Here is a 25,212-nt window from a genome sequence, read left to right as displayed (position 1 = left end):
ACAAGGATTCGTAAGCCTGCCTTAAACATAACCTCATAGCCCCCGTTTGATGAGACAGCGGACAAACATTTCATTTAGAAAGCCTTAAAGTAAAGGTCAGTATGAAAACACTGTTGGCTGGGTTAAGGGAAGTGGGTGGGCTGGTCAGTTGGTGTTTTTGAAAACACTATCGGTTGGGGAAGGAGAAGGGTGGGTCAGTCGACTGGTTAGTTAGTCAGTTAGTCATTCAGTCAGTCGACAGCGGCCTCTGGTGTATTTACATGAGAACAGCAGGTGCGAATAGCACTTGCGAGAGACATTTGAGATCTGAAAAAGTGTTCACAGTGGCCTCTGGTGGATTCACCAAAACAAAACGTAGCTCCTGGGACGTTTTTGGCGCTCTCCAAAAATGTATGTAGGAGTACGTTTTCAGAATGAGCCTGGAAATAAGTCTGTAAAATAACAGAAAATGTACTGGCAGTTTTATTACAAGTTTTTACAAACTCCAACCTAGACAATAGATCACTTTAAACTATTAAAATGGTTAATAAAAGTCCCTTTTTTGAACTTTTCAAGCTTAAAAGTTGTTGGAAGAAAGATCAAAGTCCCATAATGCAATACAAAAGCATAAATAAAGTGAGGAAATTATAAACATGAATCATAAAACTGCTAACTTACGGATATTTTGAACAGTGTTGGCTAGTTATATTGAAGCATACTTCATCATCTACAGCTTTATAAATATTTCTTCTTAACTGAAAGCCATCTTAAACAGTTTTTCCACCAAATGTTCTACATATTCTCCCACTCTGTTTCAGCATGCATTAGCATTTCAATTCAGTTTCAAACAGATGCGTGGAGGGAACTGTTGTGAAAATAAAACCCCTCTACCTGATCAGTGCAGTGCAAGTAATCAAATGGTTCAAATTCATCTGCAATTCCAACAAGGCTTCGTAAGCCTGCCTTAAACATAACCTCATAGCCCCGGTTTGATGAGACGGCGGACGAACATTTCATTTAGAAAGCCTTAAAGTAAAGGTCAGTATTAATGTCAGAGAACTCGTGTCTTGTTTGGGAACGCGGCTGTCTCCTGTGAAAGGATTACCGGGAAAATATTAGTAGATCTAAAAGGGCTGAGAAGCAAATACTTACAAAATATTGTAAATTAAATTTCAGCTCTGAGAAAAAAATTGGATTTTTATTATATTGCTGCAACACTGGGAGACTCCTGTCATTTAATTGAAAGGATATTTATGCCTAAAGATGCATGAAAATATCTCGCCTTCAAGAAGAGAGAGAAAATGCAGATAAAAAGAGCAATCAATTGTAGCGCATAATGAATAGTAAGTACAGAACTCATGAATAAAAATGCTAAATAATGTTGCCTTGTGCCATAAACATAACCATTTGCATATCCTCTCTGTCTGATGCCAGTTAGCCCTGTAAGAGTGTGCGAGTTTGGCATCCATCACGGTCTGTCAATACAAATGTGTCAGCTGGCAGTGCACAAGTGGCATGGTCGATACTCCCGCTGCCCTCTGACAATCCTGGCATCCTGCGTCTCGGCTCCCCGGGGCCCAGCTGTGTGCCAGTCGTCCTGTTTGTGTTATGCTACCCAAAACGCCATGCCAATATATCCCTGGCTGTGCATCTCCGAGATAATCAGCATGTTTCCGCTGAATATTTCATTAATGGCTTTAGCACAGCTCTTTCTGGCTCCTGAACACAGTTGATTGTGTAAGTTGGTACAAAAAAATGCAATTATTCTAACCCAAAACAAACGCTAATGATGTACTAATGGACAGCGGCAATTTTGTTTGCGTTTTAAAGCTTTTATATATCCTCTCGCAAGCTGCTTTGCCGTTTTAAGGTGAAAGTCTAAATGAATAACCTTCTGACTTCAAAGTCTGCAATATAAATCAAAAACCAAAGCCTGTGTTGTTGAACATGTTTTGAATGGACCAAAACAGTAAATAATAAGTTAGAATATTGGGCTAAATTAATTTGTCTTCTGCCTGCCATAATGTGCAGCTTTTGCAAATTAAGTCGCTTTGGATAAAAGCTGAATATATAAATGTGAAGTACAAACATGCTGTTTGGAGTGATGTTTTCCTCTCTCTTTCTCTTTCAGGTACTGCTGAAGAATATGTAATCCACTGAAAACTATATACACTCACTGGCCACTGTATGAGGTACACGTTATACTAGTACCGTATTGGATCCCCGTTTGCCTTCAGAATTGCCATAATCCTTCCTGGCATAGATTCAACAAGGTACTGGAAATATGGAGATTTTGGTCCATATTGACATGATAGCATCATGCAGTTGCTGCAGATTTGTCGGCTGCACATCCATGATATGGTGACTGTGGAGGACATTTGAGTACAGTGAACTCATTGTCATATTCAATAAACCAGTCTGAGATGATTCAAGCTTTATGACATGGTGCGTTATCCTGCTTGAAGTAGCCATCAGAAGATACACTTGGGTCATAAAGGGATGGACATGGTCAGGAACAATACTCAGGTAGGCTGTGGCATTGACACAATGCTCAATAGGTACTAATGGGCCCATATTGTGGCAAGAAAATATCTCCAACATCATTACACCACCACCACCAGTCTGAACCATTGATACAGGGCAGGATGGATCCATGCTTTCCTTTTGTTGACAAAAATGTCAAATTCTGACCCTACCATCTTAATGTCACAGCAGAAATCGAGACTCATCAATGTTTTACCAATCTTCTATTGTCCAATTTTTCCAAGTTTTGGTTCTTAGCTGACAGGAGTGGCACCCGGTGTGGTCTTCTGCTGCTGTAGCCCATCCGCCTCAAGGTTTGAAGTGTTGTGCATTCAGAGAAGCTCTTCTGCATACCTCGGTTGTAACAAGTGGTTATTTGAGTAACTATCAGCTGTAACCAGTCTGGCCATTCTCCTCTGACCTCTGGCATCAACAAGGCACTTGCACCCACAGAACTGCCGCTCACTGGATATTTTCTCTTTTTCGAACCATTCTCTGTAAAGCCTAGAGATGGTTGTGCTTAAAAATCCCAGTAGATCAGCAGTTTCTGAAATACTCAGACGAGCCCGTCTGGCATCATCAACCATGCCACACTCAAAGTCACTTAAAACAACTTTCTTCCCCATTCTGATGCTTGGTTTGAGCTGCAGCAGATCGTCTTGAGCATGTCTACATGCCCAAATGCATTGTGTTGCTTCCATGTGATTGGCTGGTTAGAAATTTTCGTTAACAAGCAGTTGGACTGGTGTACCTAATTAAGTGGCCGAAATAAAAACAAAAAAGCTGGTTTAGAGGAGGTCGGAAAAATGGCTTTGTGGTAGTTAATTTTCCATATTAAGGGATATTACAACATTTCATAACCTAACAAATTTATGAATAATCACATAATAATTATTAGAAAACAAGTACAAGAATTCATTCAGAAAACATTTAAAGACTTTTAAAGGACTTAAGTTGAGTTGAACTGTTGAGTTTTACCAATTACCATGTATTCAGCCGATCTCTGGGTCCAGTGGGGGCACTTTTAGCTTAGCATAAATCATTGAAATAAGATTAGACCTGTGGTTCTCAATTTTGGTCCATTTCGCATGTCTTCCTAACCTACGACATCTGATTCAGATCGTCAACTCGTTAAAAGAGAGATTCATGAACTGATCCTTCCCAGAAAGCAAACAACGTCATAAGACATTAGTATTAAGTTAGATTTAAGTTGTGAGGTCAGGTGATCAAAATTCAATGTCTAGTCAGCGTCTAAGGACAACGTTATTTTGACGTCCAATAACGACGTTAAATGACAGAGATATTTGGTTGATTTTAGGTTGTGTTGGAAAGCGACCAAATTCCAACATCTTAAACCAACGTCATATTGATGTCAAATGCTGACATTTATTCGTCAGGTATGGCATCCAAAATCCAACATCTGATAGACGTCATAGTGGAAACGCTCACACACTCTGAAAAAAATTATTCAAAGATGATTCCTTGGATTTATTAAATTTTTTTACGTTAAGTGGTTGAAACCAATTTATTTGGGCTGAATTTAAACAAACAATTTAAGTTGAACATTGCTCAATTTAATTTGTTTGTTTAAATTCAACACAGCTTTAAGCTTTAACATCATTAGATGTTGATATTTGCTTGATTTTAGGTTGGACGTTGGACATTGACATCAGCCTGTCAGTTCTGACATCAAGCCAATTTTAACTTCCAAAGAAAATGCAATGTCCCCACAAAATTGGGGTACAACGTCAATCTGATGTCATGTTGACGTCCTGTGCCTGCTGGGTTGTGTCAAATAAGGGAGACATACAAAATGTGCACTACTATAGAGTTGCACAAGTATGAATAACATAAACAGAGAAGACAACAGCATTAAAATATTTGGGTGAACTTTTCCTTTAATAAGCCACCAAGTCAAACTATACTTCAAGCAAAAGACAGACTGAAGCTGTAACAGTGCTTTTTACTACAACGCGTTGAACATACAGTACATAAATAGTGTGCATTTGAGGGATAAAATAAGTTTTCTTCTTGGCAAAAATAATTTAATATACATTTACCAATTATATTAGTTAAATAGGTCATCTCCGATATGAATATACTGCTTCAAATGCATAATGTTAACTGATTGCACCCAAATTTATACACTTTAATACAAATATAAACTAATTCTGAAATAAATAAGCATATACCATAGAAAAATCTATATATGTACAATTCATTGACATTCTACTTTTCATTCAAGGCTGGTACAGGAAAAAAGCTCAGGCACCTTGACATGCATACAGATCACAGCAAAAACAAACAAAAAAAAAACCTTTACAGCGAGGGTTTCCACTCCAGAGCCATTGTCCTGCAGAGTTTGGCTCCAAACTCACCAAACACATCTGCCTGGATGTTTCTGAGCTTTACAGATTCCCACAGTGCTCTATTTTTCAGGACAATTATTTCTAAATTTTTGGCCGAAATCACAGTGGACCTCATCAAGTGCACCCATTGAGTCCCATAATGCACTGCAATAGCAGCATATACATTCAACGGCTAGCTCCTGCTAGAAAATATATTCTGTGACTGTCTGTGACTATCGAAATTAATTTCACATAAAGATCTTGTCCACAGCCAAAACTGCCACACACAAGGGTAATTTGCTTACTTTTGCTCAACTCTTGAAGTGGACTCTAGACCTTTCCCAAATGGCACCTTAAACTATTGCAGTCCAAGCTTGCTTTAGTATTGGCACTTTAGTGCACTTGAGTCTCAGTGACTTAACTGACATGTGCAAGTGGATGGTCCATAAGACCATAGAGGTGTCCAAGTCATCATTTTGGCTTTCAGAGTAATATGCATACTCTCACCCCCATATAGCGCTATATGCGCTCTAGATCAGGGGTGTCAAATGTACGACCCACAGGCCAGATCAGGCCCACAAACTGGTTTAATGCGGCCCACGAGATGATTCTGTAAAGTATACAAATGAGCTGCAATTTTTTAATAAAAGAAACTACTGTTCTAATTGTATCCACTGGATGGCGGAATAGCAAACTATTAAGTTCATCCGATCCAGAAGCAAGAATCAGCATCTGTTTGACAGCCTTCTCAGAGAGAAAGACCACATGTGTGCCCTGTCATACCAAACTGAGGTGATCTCACGAGGAAACAACTATTTTACGCTTTGTCAGTTTAGTAGCTAATTCGTACGAGTATAGCCGTATGAATATTAACCATTTTAAAAAGGAGGCGTGGTCCCGAACCACACCCCTAAAGCTAACCGTCATTGGTGGATAAGCAAATCGTACTAAATTGTACAAATGAGATTGTACGAATTCATACAAATTAGCCACTATGTTTGGAACCATATATCTTTGTGAGCAAGTTGTCTTTGTAATGAGCATAAATAAAAGAAAACTCATGCACAAGCACTTGAATCACATCCTGAAGTTCCACTCAGGATGTGACGCCTGATACTGATGCGAGGTGCCAGGTATCAGGAGTCAAATAAACTATGTAACCTCACTTAAAGTGCTGCATGAGACACCCTGATATCGTTCTGCAGGCATTCCAAGTCTCTCGGAGGTTTTAGGGAAAAATTAGTTGTATTTGAAAAAAAAAAACCCACCAAGATCGACATCTTTAGATATTATTATTATTATTAATTATGTGTATATGTCTGTTCAAACACGCATCCTAAACCCAGACTTTCGCTCCACTTCAAAACACGTGTACAGAATCGACAGTCACGCACCACTGTATGACTGTTTTGAGGTTTGCATATGAAGGGGAGACGGCGCCTGTAATGAAAAGGAAAGGGAATCCCTCGGTTTTTATATTTATTTCAAAGAGTTTTCATGCTTAAGCAAAGCGAAATTTAAGAACAAGGGGCGGCCCCTGGTGGTTCGGCAGTATGGGTTGCGTATAGGGAGGATCGGCTCTTTAATGTTTATTTGCCACCCTTCAGAGAAAGACTGGAATTACAGGATAAATACGGGAAAATACTTTTACGGGACGATAGCGGGAAAGAACTGTAAAATACGGGAGTCGGTCAGTAATCGGTCAGTCATTCAGTCAGTCGACAGCAGCCTCTGGTGGATTTACGCAAAAACAGTAGGTGCAAATGACACTTGCGAGAGAAATTTGAGCTCTCAAAAAGCGTACAAAGCAGCCTCTGGTGGATTCACGAATACAAAAACTGCAACAAAAAAAAAACATAGCTCCTGGGACATATTTGGCGCTCTGCAGAAATGTATATAGCAGTACGTTTTCAGAATGATTTTAGCCATATCAGATTTCTATGTGGCTAACCTCTGCTAAGCATCCCCTATTATAGATCTGTGTATTATAGAAAAAACAGATAAATATTGTACCTAAACAGAATGATGACTGAATATTAATTTTGGGTCGGTCTATTCTTTTATACCACAAACAATACACTGAATGTGTTGCAAAGTAAACAAACCCCACTGAACGGCTTCACTTGAACAGGCTGCAGTCAATGTGCGATTCTCGAATTTCTCTTGCACGCTGCATTTGGAATATTGAACATCAGCGCTTGCTATCAAAGCACAAGCCTCAAGTCTCCCGATCCAATCCACATAATACCCCTGTGCCTGGCTTTGACATTTTCACTGATAAACAAAAAGCTTTGTTCTTTCTATTCTAAGCTTGTCAAAGCCTGAATTATTCCTTTTCAAAGAGGAGTGGCAATCAAAGCGTAGTACAGGGAGGTGATAAATCGATTGAATTGATATCTAGGCTTACAAGGGGGTGCAAGACCAGAACTAGGACATGATGCCAAAGACAGGGTTGTGGCGACAGATTCTAGGTCCGTATTCCTCATAGTCCTTCTTAGTGTGGCAGACCTGGAAGAATTCAGGCTAAATACGAAAATGAATTAGTGATTCAGCAGTCAATCAAAGTAAAGAGACAGAAATATAATGCAATATATGAACATTACCGTAGAAGCCAGCATAGATCCGCCAAACCACACTGCGTATCGCTGCATGTGATGGGATATAACCTGCACTTCCATGGGCTTGGGCTGGAAGAAAAATCAGAAGCATTCAAAGAATCAGATAAATAAAAAGAGCAAGTTCCATAGCTAAGTTTAGTCGACACAAGCAGCTGTCTTATATGCAGTACCTTATTAAATCTAAATCTACTTCTAAATCTTAATCTAAATCTACTCATTAAATCTACTGTAATAAGCAAATATATACTGTATATATGTTTGTGTGTGTGTGTGTGTTTGTTTGTGTGATTGTCAGCTATCACACTGTGACTGCTTTAAATAACAGATTTAATATGATTACTAATTTGATAAGTTGTTTTTTGAAAGTGCCAATGTTAATTATGTTTCAATACATACTTATATATTTAGCGCTAGTGATACTACTTATAAATACTTATCTGCATAATTTAGGCATGCACCAACATGGAAATGCTTTGTAAAAATTATTTATTCTTATATTAAATAATATACATTTGTTAGACTTTTTAAATTTAATTCAATAATTAAGATTATGCTGTCTTCCAAAAACACAAACCAATAAAATTAGCACAGTAGCACTATTACAAGCAGAAATTACTATATAAAAATGTCTAGTCAGCCTTTTAATTGAGCAGATTTTATTTATACTTCTAAACATTTTTGAGGTTTAAAAATAGATCATTATGTGTTCATGAAAGGAATACCCACAGAGCGCAATATTCAGCTTTTTTGAAATTTGAACGTATGAGCAATATCACACGAGTAGCAGTGCTGTATATCAGCACTGGCGGGAGGCATGTGTTAGCCTTAGTGTCCCAGTGACGATATACAACCACATTGCACTGCTACGAGAGTGAAATTGAGTTTATACAACAGTTCAACGGCATAATCGTGTATATAAAAAAAGAAAATCAACTTTTTGTATGAGGAACTACTTTCTTCTGCCGTTCATTCACATCTGCAGCTGATGTCAGAACAGCAGAAACCGTTGCTACTTCACCAATGTCACTTTAGAGCTAGTATTTTAATGATTCTCATAATGTCTAAAGTGATAAAAAAAAAAACAGGTGATTTAGCTCACATTTTCAGTCTACAGAGATTTCCCAGTATTTCTCTGTTGCAATCGGGTGTTCACAATAATTACCCACGAAAAAGCCAAAGCAGCACAAACACTACCAGTTCACAGTTGTGTTTGCGATAAGGAAAAAGTTCAACACATGCTGGCATTTCTTCTTTCTATTTACTGAACTAAACTGCTGTATATATGTATGTGGCAGGAGTTCCTGTGGGGACAAAAGTAACATGGTTTATGTCCCACTGCAAGTAATAGCCATAACTTAGTTTTCACTTCCACATTAGAGTGTGCAGTGTTTCAGTGTTTTTTTTTTTTTTATCAAAATAATGCATATTGGCAATAATAATAAAATGTATTTTAAATAATAAATATCTTTATTGTTGGGCTACTTTTAAAAACATTTGATGGAACTGAAATTTAAATGAAAGTGAATGAAGAGAATGGACAAAATATTTTTGCAGTTAACATATTAACAATGTCATTGTCAAATATATTTAAAATAAACAATATTAAGCCAGTAAAGCAAGCATATTGTTGTGTTACTTTTAACCCACCTGTGTATTACTTACTGACTGGGTCAAAAATAACAATGTGCAATTTATGTTTAAAGTGAAACTATTTTGAAGTTGTTCTATGTTTGTACCACCTGATATTGATAGACAATTATGTGTTAATAACCACAGCAAGAAATATTCGTTTATCTAAAACATTTTCTTTAAAATTATCCCTACAAATTAGCCACTGGCGCAGTGCAGCAGGAACACCACACCACATTTTAAAACAGAACAAGTATTAAAAAAGCACAACAACACAATAAGAATGTGGGCATTGAGTGAGAAATTGTGAGACAGTAATGAGATCAGACCTTTATTCTGCCGCCACTGAGCTCCTCACTCAGTCTTAGTCTGGCATCCACAACACGCTTGAGGTCCCTCTGCAGCCTGCGGCCAAAGTCCCGAAACATTGTGGAGCCACCCGACAGGACTATGTTCTGAAGCACACATTATTTGGAAATATCTTTTCATTATTCATCCAAAAGACTGCATGCAAGCATATAAATTATGAACGGAGTAATGCAAAACGCTCTATAAACAAGTACAAATTAGCTTCGTTCTGAATGAACTCATTTTATGACAAGGACAAAGCATTATCCGCTGTATATGAAGGTGCAATACATTTTGAATAAAAAATGAATATCCAAGACACGACAGATATTGAATCACTGAAATGAAAAGAAACATCCTTGGGTAATAAAATTACTACTGTACAAAAAACACAATACAGCAAAACTAGTTATAATTCATATTTTGTCCGTAAATAAATCTTCCATTCCAAAGAGTGTGTTTAATAAAAACAAACAGAAATAAATAAACAATAAAACCAATATAATGATATTTCCCACTTATACTGCTCAAAGAATCTAATCTTACATTTTGGTTAAGGCCAGCAGAGCTGCATGCTGGGAATACATGACCATGAGCTGACTGAGGTCAGCTTATAACAGGGAATCTGCAGGAGATTTGTGTTTCATTAAAGGGCTTAGAGTTCACTCTTTACTTAAACTCGAAGAGAGTCATCTTGGTAGCTGCCTTATTCCATCTTTAATGATGAGTTTTCAAAACCGGACCATGGTATTAGACCCTTTCACTGAGTAAACAACTTTTAATTTACATTGAGGGCCAAATGTAGTTAAAGGTTAGTTCAACCAAAATATAAAATACGTCATTAATTACTCACCCTCATGCCATTACATTCCCCTGAGACCTTCAATTGCATTTAGAACACAAATAAAGATATTCTAGAAAAGATCCAAGAGCTCCCTCATCCTCCATATAAAGTAATGTTCCCAAGGTGTCCAAAAAAGGAACCATAAATTTTGTCAAAACAATCCTTGTGACTTCAGTGGTACAACTATACTTATACGAAGCTCCAGAAACAACTTTGTAAGTAGGCAAGTGAAGAGTTCAGATGCAAAAAGTCTAAGTGCCATCTAGAATGTACTTCTACAATGAGCATTTTTCTCAGCCTCTTATGTGTGTACAGTTATTTCATGTTAAAGGCAATGAAAATAATCTATTATTTGCCATAAAAGTGAAATTACTGAATCTAGACAAAGGAACCTGAGAAAAATGGTAATATTAGAAGAAAATTTCAGATGGCACTTAGAGGTTTTGGCATCTAAACTCTTTAATTAGTAAGTACTGTAAGTAATATGTATTTATATAGCACTTTTATCGTGTATGGCCATACACCCAAAGCACTTCACAATCATGAGGGGGGTCAAATCTGAAAATGTTGTAAAAATCAGACAAGGGCTTTTCTTTTTCTGGATTGCTTTTGAAAACTTTAGGGAAAGGTTTAGGGAAGTGGGTGGGTGGGTCAATCGGTGCATTTGAAAACACTATTGGTTGGGTTTAGGGAAGGAGGAGGGTGGGTCAGACAATCGGTCAGTCAGTCAGTCGTTGAATCAGTCATTCAATCAGTCAGTCACTCTACATCGGCCTCTGGTGGATTTACGTGAGAACAGCAGGCGTGAACGGCACTTGCGAGAGAAATTTGAGATCTTAAAAAGCACACACAGCGGCCTCTGGTGGATTTGCAAAAACAAAAACGGCAAAAACGTAGCTCCTAAGACATATTTGGTGCTCTCCAGAAATTTATATAGCGATATGTTTTTAGAATGAGCCTGGGTTGCAGGAATGTTCTTGGTTCCTTTTCTGGACTTTTGCTGTCTATGTAGGATGAGAGCTCTTGGATTTCATCTAAAATGTCTTTATTTTTGTTCTGAAGATGAACGAAGGCCTCAAAGGATTGGGTTGACATGAGGGTGAATAATTAATTACAGAATTGTAATTTTGGAGTGAACTAACCCTTTAAGAGGAGGCAGTGTGATTGCTCAGTGGTCTGCATGGATGCCTTACAGCAATTAAGTCCCTAGCTTCCTCCGGATGCACTAGTTTCTCCCACAATCCAAAGATGTTTGATATAGGTGAATTGGATAAACTTAATTAGCCGCAGTGTGTGAATGGATTGGGTGCTGGGTTGCGGCAGGAGGAACATTTACTAGTAAAACATATGCCATTGAAATTGGTTGTTCATCCTACTCTGGTGACTCCTGACATTGCAGGGAAAAAGGTAAAGGAGAGTGAGTGAGTGAGTGAGTGAGTGAGTGAGTGAGTGAGTGAGTGAGTGAGTGAGTATTTTAGAGACACTAATTTTGACATACATCATAATTTCTTACATTTTTATAAATTATTACATTTATTACATTTAATTTCCCCACCTTATGGTTTTAACCCACTTGCCGTTGACAATCAAATGATGTCAATGATTGCATAGGAATGCTTCTAGTGTGGTATTAAATGGATTTTTCTCCCAAAATCAAACATTTCCAAGATGTAGGTGACTTTTTGTTCTTAAGTAGAGAAGTAAAAAAGATTTTAGCTTGTTCCTCTGCACTGTAAAAGTCGATTAGTTACTTTACTTTAAAAAAGTGAGTAATGGGAGGAGTGGGCATGGCTAGCAGAGCTGAGGAAAAAGAGGGGGGCAACTGTCAGTTGGGGCACAAGATCAGACTAAATAAACTAAGACATAAACCGTGAGGAGACCCATGATTTTATAGTTTACAAAGTTAAAATGCAGTAAGTAATTAAATGCCCTGCCACATATACGATAAGTTATTCGTAATTTCATATAATGTATACACATAAGTGACTGCTGAAAGAGAGACTAAGCTGAAGGAACATGAATAAATAAATGAATGAATGTATGAATAAATTAATGAATGAATATACACCTAACCACAATTTGTTATATCATTATAGATATAATCATGTTTATATAAACACTATAAATGAGGGAGAATTCTATCCTCAATCCCCGGGTCTGAATGCAGACACAGTGGATAGCAGTGCATCAGGTCTCTTGCGCTATCTGTTTCAACCATTAACCATGTTGATAATCTGGAGGATTTTGAACATAGGCGAACACAGCAACACAGATACAGGCGATGTGTCTGAATGGCAATAAACTCAACTGATAAAAGACAAAGTCTGCCATTCTCCAATTCTCGTACAGCTCTCCCGACAAAACTGCTTGCTACACACAAACAGCTTTGCAGTATAGGCTCTGACAGTATCGCGGAGAAAACCATGCAACAAACCCCGTAAATCATGGAAACAAACACATATGAACTTTCATGAACAGCTAAATACCAAAGTCTGGCTTTGAAAAAACACAAGCAGTCATGAATAATTAAGAAGCAGGGTCTTCTCATAGGATAAGAAAACTGCTATGAATAATAAAGAGAAACCGATGCGTCATCACTGGACAGACAGATAGCGCTACATCCCCAATTTTGATCCTGCCCCAATAATGATTTTAAACCCAGAAGATGAAATTAGCAGACAAAATTATCCCGGTTTATTCAGAATGAAAGCTGACAGGTGTTAACGTTGTCTTGTTGATGCTCAACACACACAAATCTGTTAAAATCTCAAAAAAAAATACTTGAGGGTTTCTTAAACCTTTGAATTTTTTAATGATTCACATAGTTCATGTACTTAATAATTTAAAGGCAACAGGTTTACTCTAATTTTAGGTAAAGTCAACTAATCTTTTTAAAAGCAACCACTTTACTCGCATTTTTTAAAAGTGAAGTCAACGAATCACTTTTTACAGTGTGGTAACCCTGTAATGAAATTCAATGGGTGTCACTACTTTGAGATTAAAAAAAAAACATTTATGCAAATATTAATTACTACCAATATGTCATTATGCAAGACGACGCTCATAGTACCTACTGCAGTGTACATGCTCAAAGCTATTTGACCAGACTGTGACTAACAATTAATAAAGTTGTAAATAATGTTCAGACCTCAAAGTGATAGCACCCACAGACTTCCATTATTTGTATACCAGAGGACAACGATTACAGCTTAATACCTTCTTTACATTAAATCTGAAGAAGATTACATCTCCTTGATGACCTGAGGGTGAATAAATTAACTGGACATTTTCATTTTTGGGTGAACCCTCCCTTTAAGGTGTCTTTGTTAATTAATTCAGTTCAGAGATTGAAAACATACTCTGGCACTGCAATTAAAAATGCATACAGTGCACTTTTTAACAGTGGCTGAGAAAAGTCAGATAGGGCATAATACTCTGGCTTTTACGTGTCCTTCCTCATACACTTTAGACACTAGAGTTTGTAGTAGGCACTGGGCAGACAGCAGTCGTCACTCAGCTATGCCTTAATACGCTTAAAAAAGAATTGTGAGGTCCTTTCCATGACCATTTCGAGTGTATCTATGCTTGAAGTTGTGAAAAACACCTTTTCAGGGCCACTGCAATTTTTTTTGATACACTGAAAGCTTTTTGACAGTGTGAGACTTTTGATTTGAATTGAAAACATCACCACAATCTTCCTACTGCATCTACTGTGAGATTGGAGCCAGTGATAGAAGTTAGGAGGTGGAATGACATTTTTAACCACACCCAAGACTTTGCCGCATGTGTATTTTTGAGCAGCAATAGTTTTTTGATATACACACACAGGATCCTTGTGAAAATGTGCCCCCGTATACATTTCTTGAGAGCGGGAATTATGTAGCCAGAGCTACATATGGCTGCATTTTGTCTTTAAAACTAACACCACAGGGTGGTATGATCAGTGTTGCCAACTATTTTCAATGAAAAGGTAATAAGCTCTGCCTGAAAAGTCGCTAGATGTCAATAGATTATGTCATAGATCAATTTGCATATTACTGACGTCATCACGTCAAACTGTTTTTATTGCTGTTTAAATACAGTATATCAGTACAGATCTGTAGTGAATTTGCAGTAATCTCTCAGACATAATAAACGCAGACAAGTTCTGAAACTTTCACTAAAATATCTGTGACTGTGAACAAGAAAAGAATAAATGGTCAAATTAAATAGTTTGGTTAAATTAGTTCGGTTTGACTGTACAAGGGAAATACCTCACACTCGTGCTGCTAAATCATTTGCCATCGGTACGCAGAGGGGTTATCTGCTCTCAGGCTGCAGGTGGGAGAGACTGCTGTTAGCAGTGTTGCCAACTATTTTCAATCAGAAGGCGCTAAGTTCTGCTCCAAAAGACACCAAATGTCACTAGATTACGTCATGCGTCAATTTGCATATTAATGATGTCATCAAGTCCTACAGTTTCTGTTTGTTTAACAGCCTATGGTTAATAAAGAGGTTTTTATATTTGTACTACTACCTAAATGGTAAAAAGAGATGTGTTTAAGGGATTATATGCAACATCCTTAATTTATTCACTTAGGTAAAGAGAGTATCATACTTAAAGGGAAAATGTACTTAATGCATTATACAGCTTGAAGCATTAGAATTGGTATTTGGTATCAATTGATCACCATGTCAAGGAATCGGCACTCGGTATAGGCTGCAAAAATCCTAATCAGAGCACCCCTAGTATATAGGGGTACATTTTCAAAATGAGCCTATGTTGAGTTGAGTAATATTATTTTAGATAGGTTATTTTGCATAAAATGATTTTGCATAAATATTACATCTTTACTTTCATTTTTAGACAACAAAATCAATGTTTTAACTTTGAAGAAGTTACAAAATCATTGGAAGAATAGGAGAGATTTTATATCACAACAAATAAAATTGAAACTGTTATGAACAAGGGTGGCATGGTGGCTAAGTGGTTAGAATGATTGCCTTACAGCAAGAAGTCTGCTGGTTCGAGTCGGACAAATAAATTGGCTATAGTGTGTAAATGGGAAAGTGAGTGTTTCCCAGCACTAAGGGTTATACTCAGTTGTACTATGTAAAAAAATGCCAGAGTAACTGGTGATTCATTCATCTGTTGTGACCCCTGATTAAGCAAGAAAGGAAGCTGAAAGAAAGTGAATGAGTGTTATAACCAATTGTCATTTTTTTTAATAAAAAACTGTTCTAAATGTCTATATTTTTAGTCAAATGTTGCCATTTAGAGCAGTTTTGTTTCTTCAGAGAATGATAATTCAGGGGGAACACGGTGGCTTAGTGGTTAGCACTGTCACCGCACAGCAAGAAGGTTGCTGGTTCGAGTACCGGCTGGGTCAGTTGCCGTTTCTGTGTGGAGTTTGCATGTTCTCCCCGCATTCACGTGGGTTTCCTCCACATTTCAAAGACATGCATTATAGGTGAATTGAAGGAATTAAATTGGCCATAGTGTATGTGTGTGCATGAGAGTGTATTGGTGTTTATTAGAACTGGGTTGCAGCTGGAAGGGTATCGGCTGTGTAAAACATAAGCTGGATAAGTTGGAGGTTCATTCCGCTGTGGCGACCCTTAAATAATAAAGAATGAATGAATGAATGATAATTGATAATAATTAGATAATTGGATTCATTTTGGTTTATTTTGATTGAAAATCGAGGTATACTCCACATATTCCATTGATGTCAATAGATCTTTATAAAACGAGCATTAACACTTTATTCAAACCCATAAATAAATACTGTAAATTCAGAGCCATCTAAGAATTTTCAATTTATTAATAGCTGCCTCAAATTATGTCTAATTTTCTGTACAAGTATTGATTTTATTATTAGATCGACTATTAATCCAAGTTTTTGTGAGTAAATGAGTTAAACTAATATGAGCTGATGTCTTTAGCAAAAACATAGAATATTGATTAACAACAAGTGCTCACAAATGGTCTGTCTTTAAAGATTTATAGGTTATCATTAAAAATCAATTTCCATATGAAGATAATGAATGGAGTTCATTATCAGAACCTAACCATTTTATCTATTCTTGCATGCAACCCCATGTCTACATTTAAAATTGCACACACTATTTAATGAGCAACAACAACAACAACAACAAATATATTAGAAAAGAGTAGTAAGTCCAAATTCACAAAATTCAGACGGTGTTGTACGCACTGCACTGAGAACATCCATTAGCCTACATATTTAATTTAGTTAGTTAAGCACAAAGATTTATTTCAAAACTATTTCTAAATTCAGTTCTAATTTCCAGCAAACAAATAAATGAACAATAACGAAGAGTGGTCAAAAAACTGAGTTATATCCAAAGACACGTCCTATTATTATGCCCCAAATGGTGATGCAGACGGCTCCAAAACCTGACAGGTGGACAAATCTAAATTGTTTTTATAAAAACAATATAAATATGCATATAATAAACAATACTGCTAATAATAATAACATTATACAAATGCAAATTGTATAATGTTGTCAAACTATTAAAAAATAAAGAATAAACTGAAAAAAAGCTCCCCAACATGAAGGCATGGACCTTATTGAGCGGAGTGTATGATAGGGCCTTTTGAGTTCACATAACTTAATGAACTTTCATTAAAACATGTAAGTCAAAGGAACCAATTTCATTTAATTATTCCACTGCTCAATCTTACAGTCTACATTCATACAAACATATAGACATATTTATATTATATAGAACGTGCTTTTAGTCTAAAAAGTGAATCCATTACTTGCTTTTTTTAAACAAACAAATAACAAAATTGGCTCTCCAGTTGAGACACTACATATTTTGCAGTCGTCAGGACATCTTTTCATTGCATAACCCCCTTAAACATTTCTTCACAGCAAAAAAATATAATAAAAACATGCAATGTACAATAAAACTGCTCTCCAAGCACAAAACTGACAGTCTTATATTTTAAACTGGCTCCACTAACTGTCAGTAAAGGAAAAAAGTAACTTAATAACAAAAAAGAAAAACTTAAAACTTTATTCTCAGAAATAAATCAGATAGTGGAATGTAATTTCTAGAGACGACCCAGAGGAACAGATTGCTGCACAGAGGCCTTTATTGTTGCTTAGCTTGCCTTCGCTAGCAAGATAAAATAAAATAAACCTAAAACAGCGTCAAAGCACTTCCCATTCAAAGTCCAACATTATCGACAGTACAGCTTTTTTCTTGCAAATGATTAAGAATCATTTCAATGCGCTGTTGATGTGCACTAATTATGGGTCTGTGCATAATTGAATTTGTCAAGACACTATTTATTCAGTCAGGCTGACAGTTATGAAATATAGAAATGCATACTGAGGTAATTTCACAGTGGTTCAGTCCTATTTGGAAGGATTGGTTGAGGCTCTCTCTACGCCAGTGTTGAGTAGCTGTGATCTCACTGGGTAAAGACTGACCCCTGCTGGAATAATAATAATCAAAAACTGTTCCAGCTATAAATTGTCTGTGATCATCATGTGCTGCTGAAAAGAGATTTTCTACTTCTATTTGGACAAATAATAGAGTTTGTAATACAGCCTTTATGTCTATTGAATTTCTGTCAGAGCTATGCACACTGCAAACATTGCTTTTCTTAGAGTTTTTATCTTGTTTCTAGTCCAAATATCTCACAATTCCTAAATCAAGAAGCATTTTCTAGACAAGTGAAAATATATTGTGTTGTTTTCAGCAATAATATGTCTAAACTAAGTGAGTTTTTACTTTAAACAAGCAAAATTGTCGAATAGCAAAGCAAAAACAAGAATCAAGAAGCATTTTCTGGACAAGCAAATAATATTGTTTTGTTTTAAGAACGAATATGTCAAAATTAAGTGTGTTTTTCCTTAAAACAAGAAAAATAATCTGCCTATGGGGTAAGAAAAATAATCATGCTTTTTCTTTTTGACACAAGATTATTTTGCTCACCCCATTGGGAGATTATTTAGCTTGTTTTACACTTTATTTTTACATATTATTTCTTTTCAAAAGACTATGAGCCCTATCATACACTCATCGCAATAAGACGCAAGGTGTGTATGGCGCGATTTGTTGCTATTTTCAGATCAGCGCAGCTGTAATTTGGCTATTTTAAAGAACTGAATTAGACTGCACCATTGACCAGAGCGCGTTAGCTATTCACCTATGTGGGTCCAAACGCTTACACATTACTTATTACACACAGGATGTACAGCAATACACAAATATCTTTACATATGAAAAAAATTAAGGATTAAAATGTTTCAAAAATTATTATTTTCTACAAAAATATTTAAAAAAACACTGCCGTTATGCCTTCTTCACCTCGGGAGGGCTTTTTTCAGTTTATTCATGACAAGTTGCTTTTGTATAATGTTAGTATTATTATTATTTATTATATGCATATTATATTTATTTTAATAAAAACAAGTTTAGATTTCCACCTGTCAAGTTTTGTTGGTGTATGCATCACCATATGGGGCATAAGAATAAGACGTGTCTTTGGATAGAACTCAGTTTTTTGACCACACTTTGATATTATTGTTCATTTAGTAGTTCATTTACTAGTTAATTTATTAGTTTTAAATCACAGCTTTGCACTTAACAAACGAAATTAAATATGTAGGGTAATGATGTCATCAGTGGAGTGTGTAAAACACTGTTTCCTTATCCACAAAATTAAAGGTGTAAAGTAAAAATTAAAAGTAAAGTAAAGAGAAAGTGAAGAGGCAGAATGGAGGAGGCTCATTCGTTTTCCTTGTGCAGATGGTCTGATTAATTGTGTTCTTGCTAGTGAAACATTTTATTTTTCCTCTGACACAGTCCGCCATGTAAATAGCAACTGACTATTTACGGACTCTTAAAGGGAATGGAAGATGAGACTCTGATTGGTTTAATGTACGTTATACTCAAAACACACCCATAACTCATTAAGAGAATAAGCACAACCCTGTTAGACCATGCGCCAGGGCGTAGACCATATTTTCTGTCCTTAAAATATAACAAAAGTGAAATTGGACATGTCCTTTTGCTTTTGTGGCATGCGCTTTAGGCTTTGTGCTAAGATAAAAAAAAAAGAACACTGTATGTTTTGCTTGTGTAAAAAATGCTACTTTACTTAAGAATTTTTAGATAACTAGACAAAACAAGACAAAATAAAGAAAAGCCTTTTTTTGCAGTGTAGAAATGAATTAGAAGTGCAATAACTTGTATTCTACCTGTAACAAAATTGTCTGTTACTTCGTAAATAGACCAGAATTTTACTGCTGATACAATTTAAAAATTGATCAACCAAAACTAATGTGCAAACATATTGAAAATGAGCTGATACACTGCTGATTCCCAAATAATTAAACATCATACAATATAATCCTTTAAATAAAAGCAGGGAAAGAGCGTCTTTTCTGCAAGCTTGTAACTCAAGAAATAATAAATACATCTTCATATCCTTTTAGATGTTAGGACTTAAAACATTTCTCTTCAAGAAAATAAATCTTTTTGATAACTGTTTTGATTTTTCTTTTTAAAGAAATACAAAAGGAATAATAACTATACAAAATGAAAACCCAACCCAAGCTTCAATAGCACGAAAATAATGCACACATTTGCATTATTTGCATGCAAATTGACCACATGAGATCCCCATGTGTCTTCAAATGGATCATACAGGGTGTTGAAATGAAGATATCAGAAGGAAAGATTACTGGGAAAGGGTAAGAAAAGGCATGTCATGATACAATAAATTTAGGCCACGAAACTATACCAGCTGAAGTATCACAAAATCAAGCAGTATGGCGATACTGTTTTAATTTATAACTCAAATCTATGAAATAAAGCAGATTGTCAGAAATACTATAATACTTATAATACTTAAATGTAATTCATAATTCCCTTATAATGGAAAACCTATTACTTGTTATTTGTACAGGCATTCTCTGTTTTATTTGTATAAACTGTGACTGTTTTTGCAATAAATAAATAAATCAATCATTGACTAAACCATCTATCATGACTGCAGAAAACTATGACCCGTCTGAATCAACGACTCCGTTTTGAACTCCGCCCCACCTGTGCTTGGCTAATCTCACTGACCACCGGCTTAACAAATAAATGCTGTCACGTTAATACATATAAATGCATTATTCAACAAATTTTGATAACTTCACTTGATTCAGAAGATTAGATGACTAAATGAAATCTGCGGTGCTGGTCGCGGGTCTTGAATTAAAAAAAAAGCTTAACTGCGGGTGTGTTGCTTTCTTTAAAATATGAACGTGTCTTAAGCATTTTTATCTGACAGAATGGCTCAAACTTACAGACTCTCCGAATAAATTAAGCACCGCAGGGACAGACGCAGAGTTTCCGTTTTTAAAGCAGATGCTTTTTGTCATGTAAAATGAGTTTAAAATATGCTATTCTTTTATTTTTCGTCATGCTTTTAACAGTAAGACATTTTTTCTCTCTTGGTTAACAGTTTGTGTTTGAGACTTCATCTCATATGTTAATTTTTTTTCGTTTATTTTGTAGATAACTGACCAACAATATACATTAAAATTAAATTACAAATGATACTAAGTGAAATTCTCAACAAAATATGAAGTGAAAAAACTTTTCGTAGTGTTTTCTGTTCCTATTTTCGACTTTTTTTTCTCATTTATTGTATTTTTTTCAGTGTTATCAGGTAAGAATCCAAATTAATTTCAAATGTCACTTTAGTGAGTTATTTTTAAGAGATTGTCGCGATCGTTGTAGCTAAATCATATTCACAGGAACGGAAATCAACTGATTCAGATGTGTGTTTGAAGCAGCCGAAAATGTGCAATACTATAAAAGGTGCAAATTCTACACAGTTTAGCAGTCTTATTGCAGACTGTTAAAATTAAAATAAGATAAAGTGGTCTATTGATTATTTACCGGCATGTGTGAGCATTTTAGTGACTTTTCCACATGCAACATTAACTAGAATCGTTTATGACGAAACTACTGTTTAAAAACTACAGTGGCACAGCCAGTATTTTGGTGCCATAGTATCGCGGTGCTGCAGAAGTCCTGGTAAACCATGCAACCCTACAGTTGTTATCCTGTGGTTTATTTTTATTTTTTGCTTTTGTTTTACCAGGTTTCTGGATGCGTTCTTTGCCGGACTTGAACCTCGTCACGATCAACTCAGCCCCAAGTCCATCGGCGTATGCGGCGAGCTACTAGTCAAACAGGTAACACTGGAAAAACCACCAAACAAAAGCCGTCTATGGCATCATACCGCCCCTGTAGCATTCATTTTAAAGATAAAATGCAGCCATACGTACTTCTGGCTACATAATTCATGCTCTCCAGAAATATAGACAGAAGTACATATCCAAAATGAGCCTGTGTTGTCGTCAAAGAGTTATAAACGTCAAAGAGTTATGAACTTGTTGACCACAAAAGCTTGAGAGCTTAACTTAAAATACAAAAGCCAAAGTTTGACGAGTGTTCTTGAGTGTTTGTCAAGAGAACTAGGCTGATGGAAACTTTCAAAACTTTTTTGGGCAAAAATGCCTGATCACTGTAGCGCTCTATTGCAAAATAATGGTATTCTACCTTGTATAGCGGTCTTCTGACATCTATAGGGCAGTTCTGAATCACTTCATCCACAACATCCGAGATGGGCTGCATGAAGTCTGGGTTGGCAAACTGCAGAGTAAAAAGACCTTTTACTACACACTTTTCAAAGGTCATTCTGAGTATACATGCTGAATAATTCAAAGAGTGTGGTGTTTTTACCTCGGGGTGAAAAAATATCTCTGGTCCCAGAAAACGCTCGTATCCGACATCTATTTGAAATTCATTTTTGCTGATAGCATTGATTCCCTTGTATTTTTTAATCCATTTTCCAGGGTCCATGTCATATTTGGTGAATTCCTTCACGATGTCTGGACAGATGTAGCAATACCTTTCCTGAAGATGGCAACAAGACAACTCATTGTAATACATAAATACATGAATTGAACAATAGTTGCACTGCATACAGTATAAATATGATACAGCAGGCATCATACTACAGATTTTATTTAATTGTTTAATCTAAGGGCTTGTTGAATAATATATCACTCTGAAAACTGCTTTGAAATTATTTAGATGGTGTAAAATAAAGGACTTTGTACTCAGATTGTACACAGTCTGCAGGCTAAAAGCATTTACAGTTGAAGTCAGAATTATTAGCCCCCCTGTTTATTTTTTACCCCAATTTCTGTTTAACAGTGAGAACATTTTTTTCAACAACTTTCTAAACATAATAGTTTTAATTACTCATTTCTAATTTCTAATAACAGATTTATTTTATCTGTGCCATGACAGTACATAATATTTTACTACTAGATTGACATTGTTCATCCACAAGATGGCAACAGAGACAACATAATTAACTACAGCTTTATTAAACAGGTAAATGATATTCTAAGCTGATCTCTCCCTTTTGTATGTCGTAGTGCTGTGTTTGTACCACCGTAATTGTAGTGTGATGAGTGAGATGAGATGAGACTCACATATCAGGAATGTATGTGTTTTGTGCTGACCACTCTTTGTATAACCCTGAGTTACTTTTTGTTGGCCATCTGTTTGTTTCTAATGCGTCTTCTGTTTTCGTTACTGCAGACTAGTCCAGTAAAAAGAAAGAAAGAAGAAATGCCCGCATGTGTTTAGTGTTTTTCCTCATTGCAAACACAACAGTAAACTGGTAGTGTTTGTGTTGCTTTGGCTTTTTCGGGGGTTAATTAGACATTACGCTAGAGATTCACTCAAATATAGCTCTAAAATGACGATGGTGAATTAGTAACGGTTTCTGCTGTTCTAATGTCAGTTGCAGATGTGAAGGAATGTTGAAAGTAGTTTAAATAGCAAATCCATTTGCGCCACTTTGTAGATTCATGGGTGTAGATTCATGGGTGTGTTAAAGTGCATTGAACACAACTGACTCTGAAAGGCAATAGGAGATGAGACTCTGATTGGTTTATTCTCAAAACACACCTATAACTCATTAAGAGAATAAGCTCAACCCTGTTAGATCATGCGCCGTGGGGCACAGCGTATTTTTCCATCCTTAACATAGCAAAAGTGGTTTCGGACACGCCCTTAATGCTTTTGTGCCCTGTGCTTCAGACTTTTGCATCTAGACCGTTAAAATACAGTCAGTCAGTCAGTCAACAGCAGCCTCTGGTGGATTTATGCGAGAACAGCAGGCACAAATGGCACTCGCAAGGGAAATTTGAGATCTCAAAAATTGTACAAAGCGGCCTCTTGTGTATTTGCAAAAACAAAAACTGCAAAAAAAAGTAGCTTGGTGCTCTCCAGAAATGTATATAGGGGTACATAATCAGAATGAGCCTGGGTTGTTTTAAAACATTAAAAGGTAAACATAATAATATATAAATATAAATTATATTTAAAAAAAATGTAACATCAAACTGAAATATATGAAAACTCAATGTTCCGATTGATCAATTTGAATGAAGTATTTAAAAGGAAGACATAATCATCTCTGCCGTTACGCACTTTAACAGCTTTCGCAGTCTCCAGTGACTGTTCTGGAGGAATGCCGATCTCTCGCTCTCTTAGCAGCTGTTGAATGAAGTAGGTGATGTCTCTGCCTGCTATGGGGATGTGCTTTATACAGCTGCCAATCACATACCCTTCTGCCTGAAAGATAAAAGAAACACAAACCAACAATCTTAATGGATGTTTGTTTGCAGATACCGCATAATCAAATTCATGCATTTCGCTTTGCTTTTTTGAAAGCGCTGTATATATTTAGCTTGTTTACCACGGGTATGGCATGAGTAACTCCATCACCACTATCAATCACAATTCCTGTTAGTGTTCTTTCTCCAACCTGTCTTGAAGTCCAAGATGCTGCCAATGCCAAAACAGCCTGAAAAAATGTTGAGATTTATTTTAAAATAAATGTTTTATATTGTTTACAACATATTCCATAAAGAATAAATATAATTAGGCAAATCATTGTATAATGATGGTTTGTTCTGTAGACAAATAAAAAAAATGCTTAAAGGGGCTAATAATATTGACTTTAAAAAGGGTTTTTAAAAAAATGTAAACTTCTTTTATTCTAGCCAAAATAAAATAAATAAGAGTTTACACAGAAGAAAAAATATTACAGGAAATACTGTGAAAAATGTTGTGCTCTGTTAAACATCATTTGGGAAAATTTTAAAACACTATAGTATATAGTATATACTATAAATTACATTAATATATATTTTTTCAAGTGAGTATATACTACACTACCTGACAAAAGTCTTGTCGCCTTTCCAAGTTTTAGCAAAAACAAATAATAACTTGACTTCTAGTTAGTTATTTGGCATGAGAAGTGGCTTATTTGAAAGGCAAAGGCCTCTAGATTATGCTTATTTTACCAAAATAAAATATGATCATGTCTTAAGTTAACAGTAAGGTCTGTCTTTGCTTAGACAAAAGTCTTGTCACTTAACAGAAATAATGTACATTAGGGAATATAAAGTCATGGAGCATTGAAAAAAAGAATTAATATTGTGTATGACTCCCATGAACTTGGACGACTGCATCCATACATCTCTGCAATGACTCAAATAACTTATTAATAAAGTCATCTGGAATGGCAAAGAAAGCATTCTTGCAGGACTCCCAGAGTTCATCAAGATTCTTTAGATTCATCTTCAATGCCTCCTCCTTCATCTTACCCCAGACATGGTCAATAATGTTCATATCTGGTGATTGGGCTGGCCAATCTTGCAGCACCTTGACCTTCTTTGCTTTCAGGAACTTTGATGTGGAGTCTGAAGTATGAGAAGGAGCGCTATCCTACTGGAGAATTTGCTCTCTCCTGTGGTTTGTAATGTAATGGGCTGCACAATTGTCTTGATACCTTACTGTGTGTTCACACTGA

The 25,212-nt window shown here is 36.1% G+C and overlaps 1 protein-coding gene across 1 annotated transcript in view; it reads right to left on the bottom strand.

Annotated features, from left to right (window-relative positions):
- Nucleotides 1-4,392: 4,392 nt before the first annotated feature.
- actr3b (actin related protein 3B) overlaps nt 4,393-25,212 on the bottom strand; it is a 33,933-nt gene continuing 13,113 nt past the window's right edge. The window contains exons 6-12 of the mRNA XM_056450940.1: nt 24,094-24,201; nt 23,826-23,969; nt 22,059-22,232; nt 21,876-21,968; nt 9,427-9,552; nt 7,454-7,537; nt 4,393-7,373 (exon numbers count right to left, since the gene is read on the bottom strand). Coding sequence (XP_056306915.1) covers nt 7,278-7,373; nt 7,454-7,537; nt 9,427-9,552; nt 21,876-21,968; nt 22,059-22,232; nt 23,826-23,969; nt 24,094-24,201 — 825 coding nt within the window. The 3' untranslated portion in view covers nt 4,393-7,277. The remainder of the gene's footprint in view (nt 7,374-7,453; nt 7,538-9,426; nt 9,553-21,875; nt 21,969-22,058; nt 22,233-23,825; nt 23,970-24,093; nt 24,202-25,212) is intronic.

The sequence above is a fragment of the Danio aesculapii genome, chromosome 24 (assembly GCF_903798145.1).
Source record: "Danio aesculapii chromosome 24, fDanAes4.1, whole genome shotgun sequence".
NCBI lineage: Eukaryota > Metazoa > Chordata > Actinopteri > Cypriniformes > Danionidae > Danio > Danio aesculapii.
The sequence above is the reverse complement of the archived record's forward strand: the minus strand, read 5'-3'. Positions and strand labels throughout refer to the sequence as shown.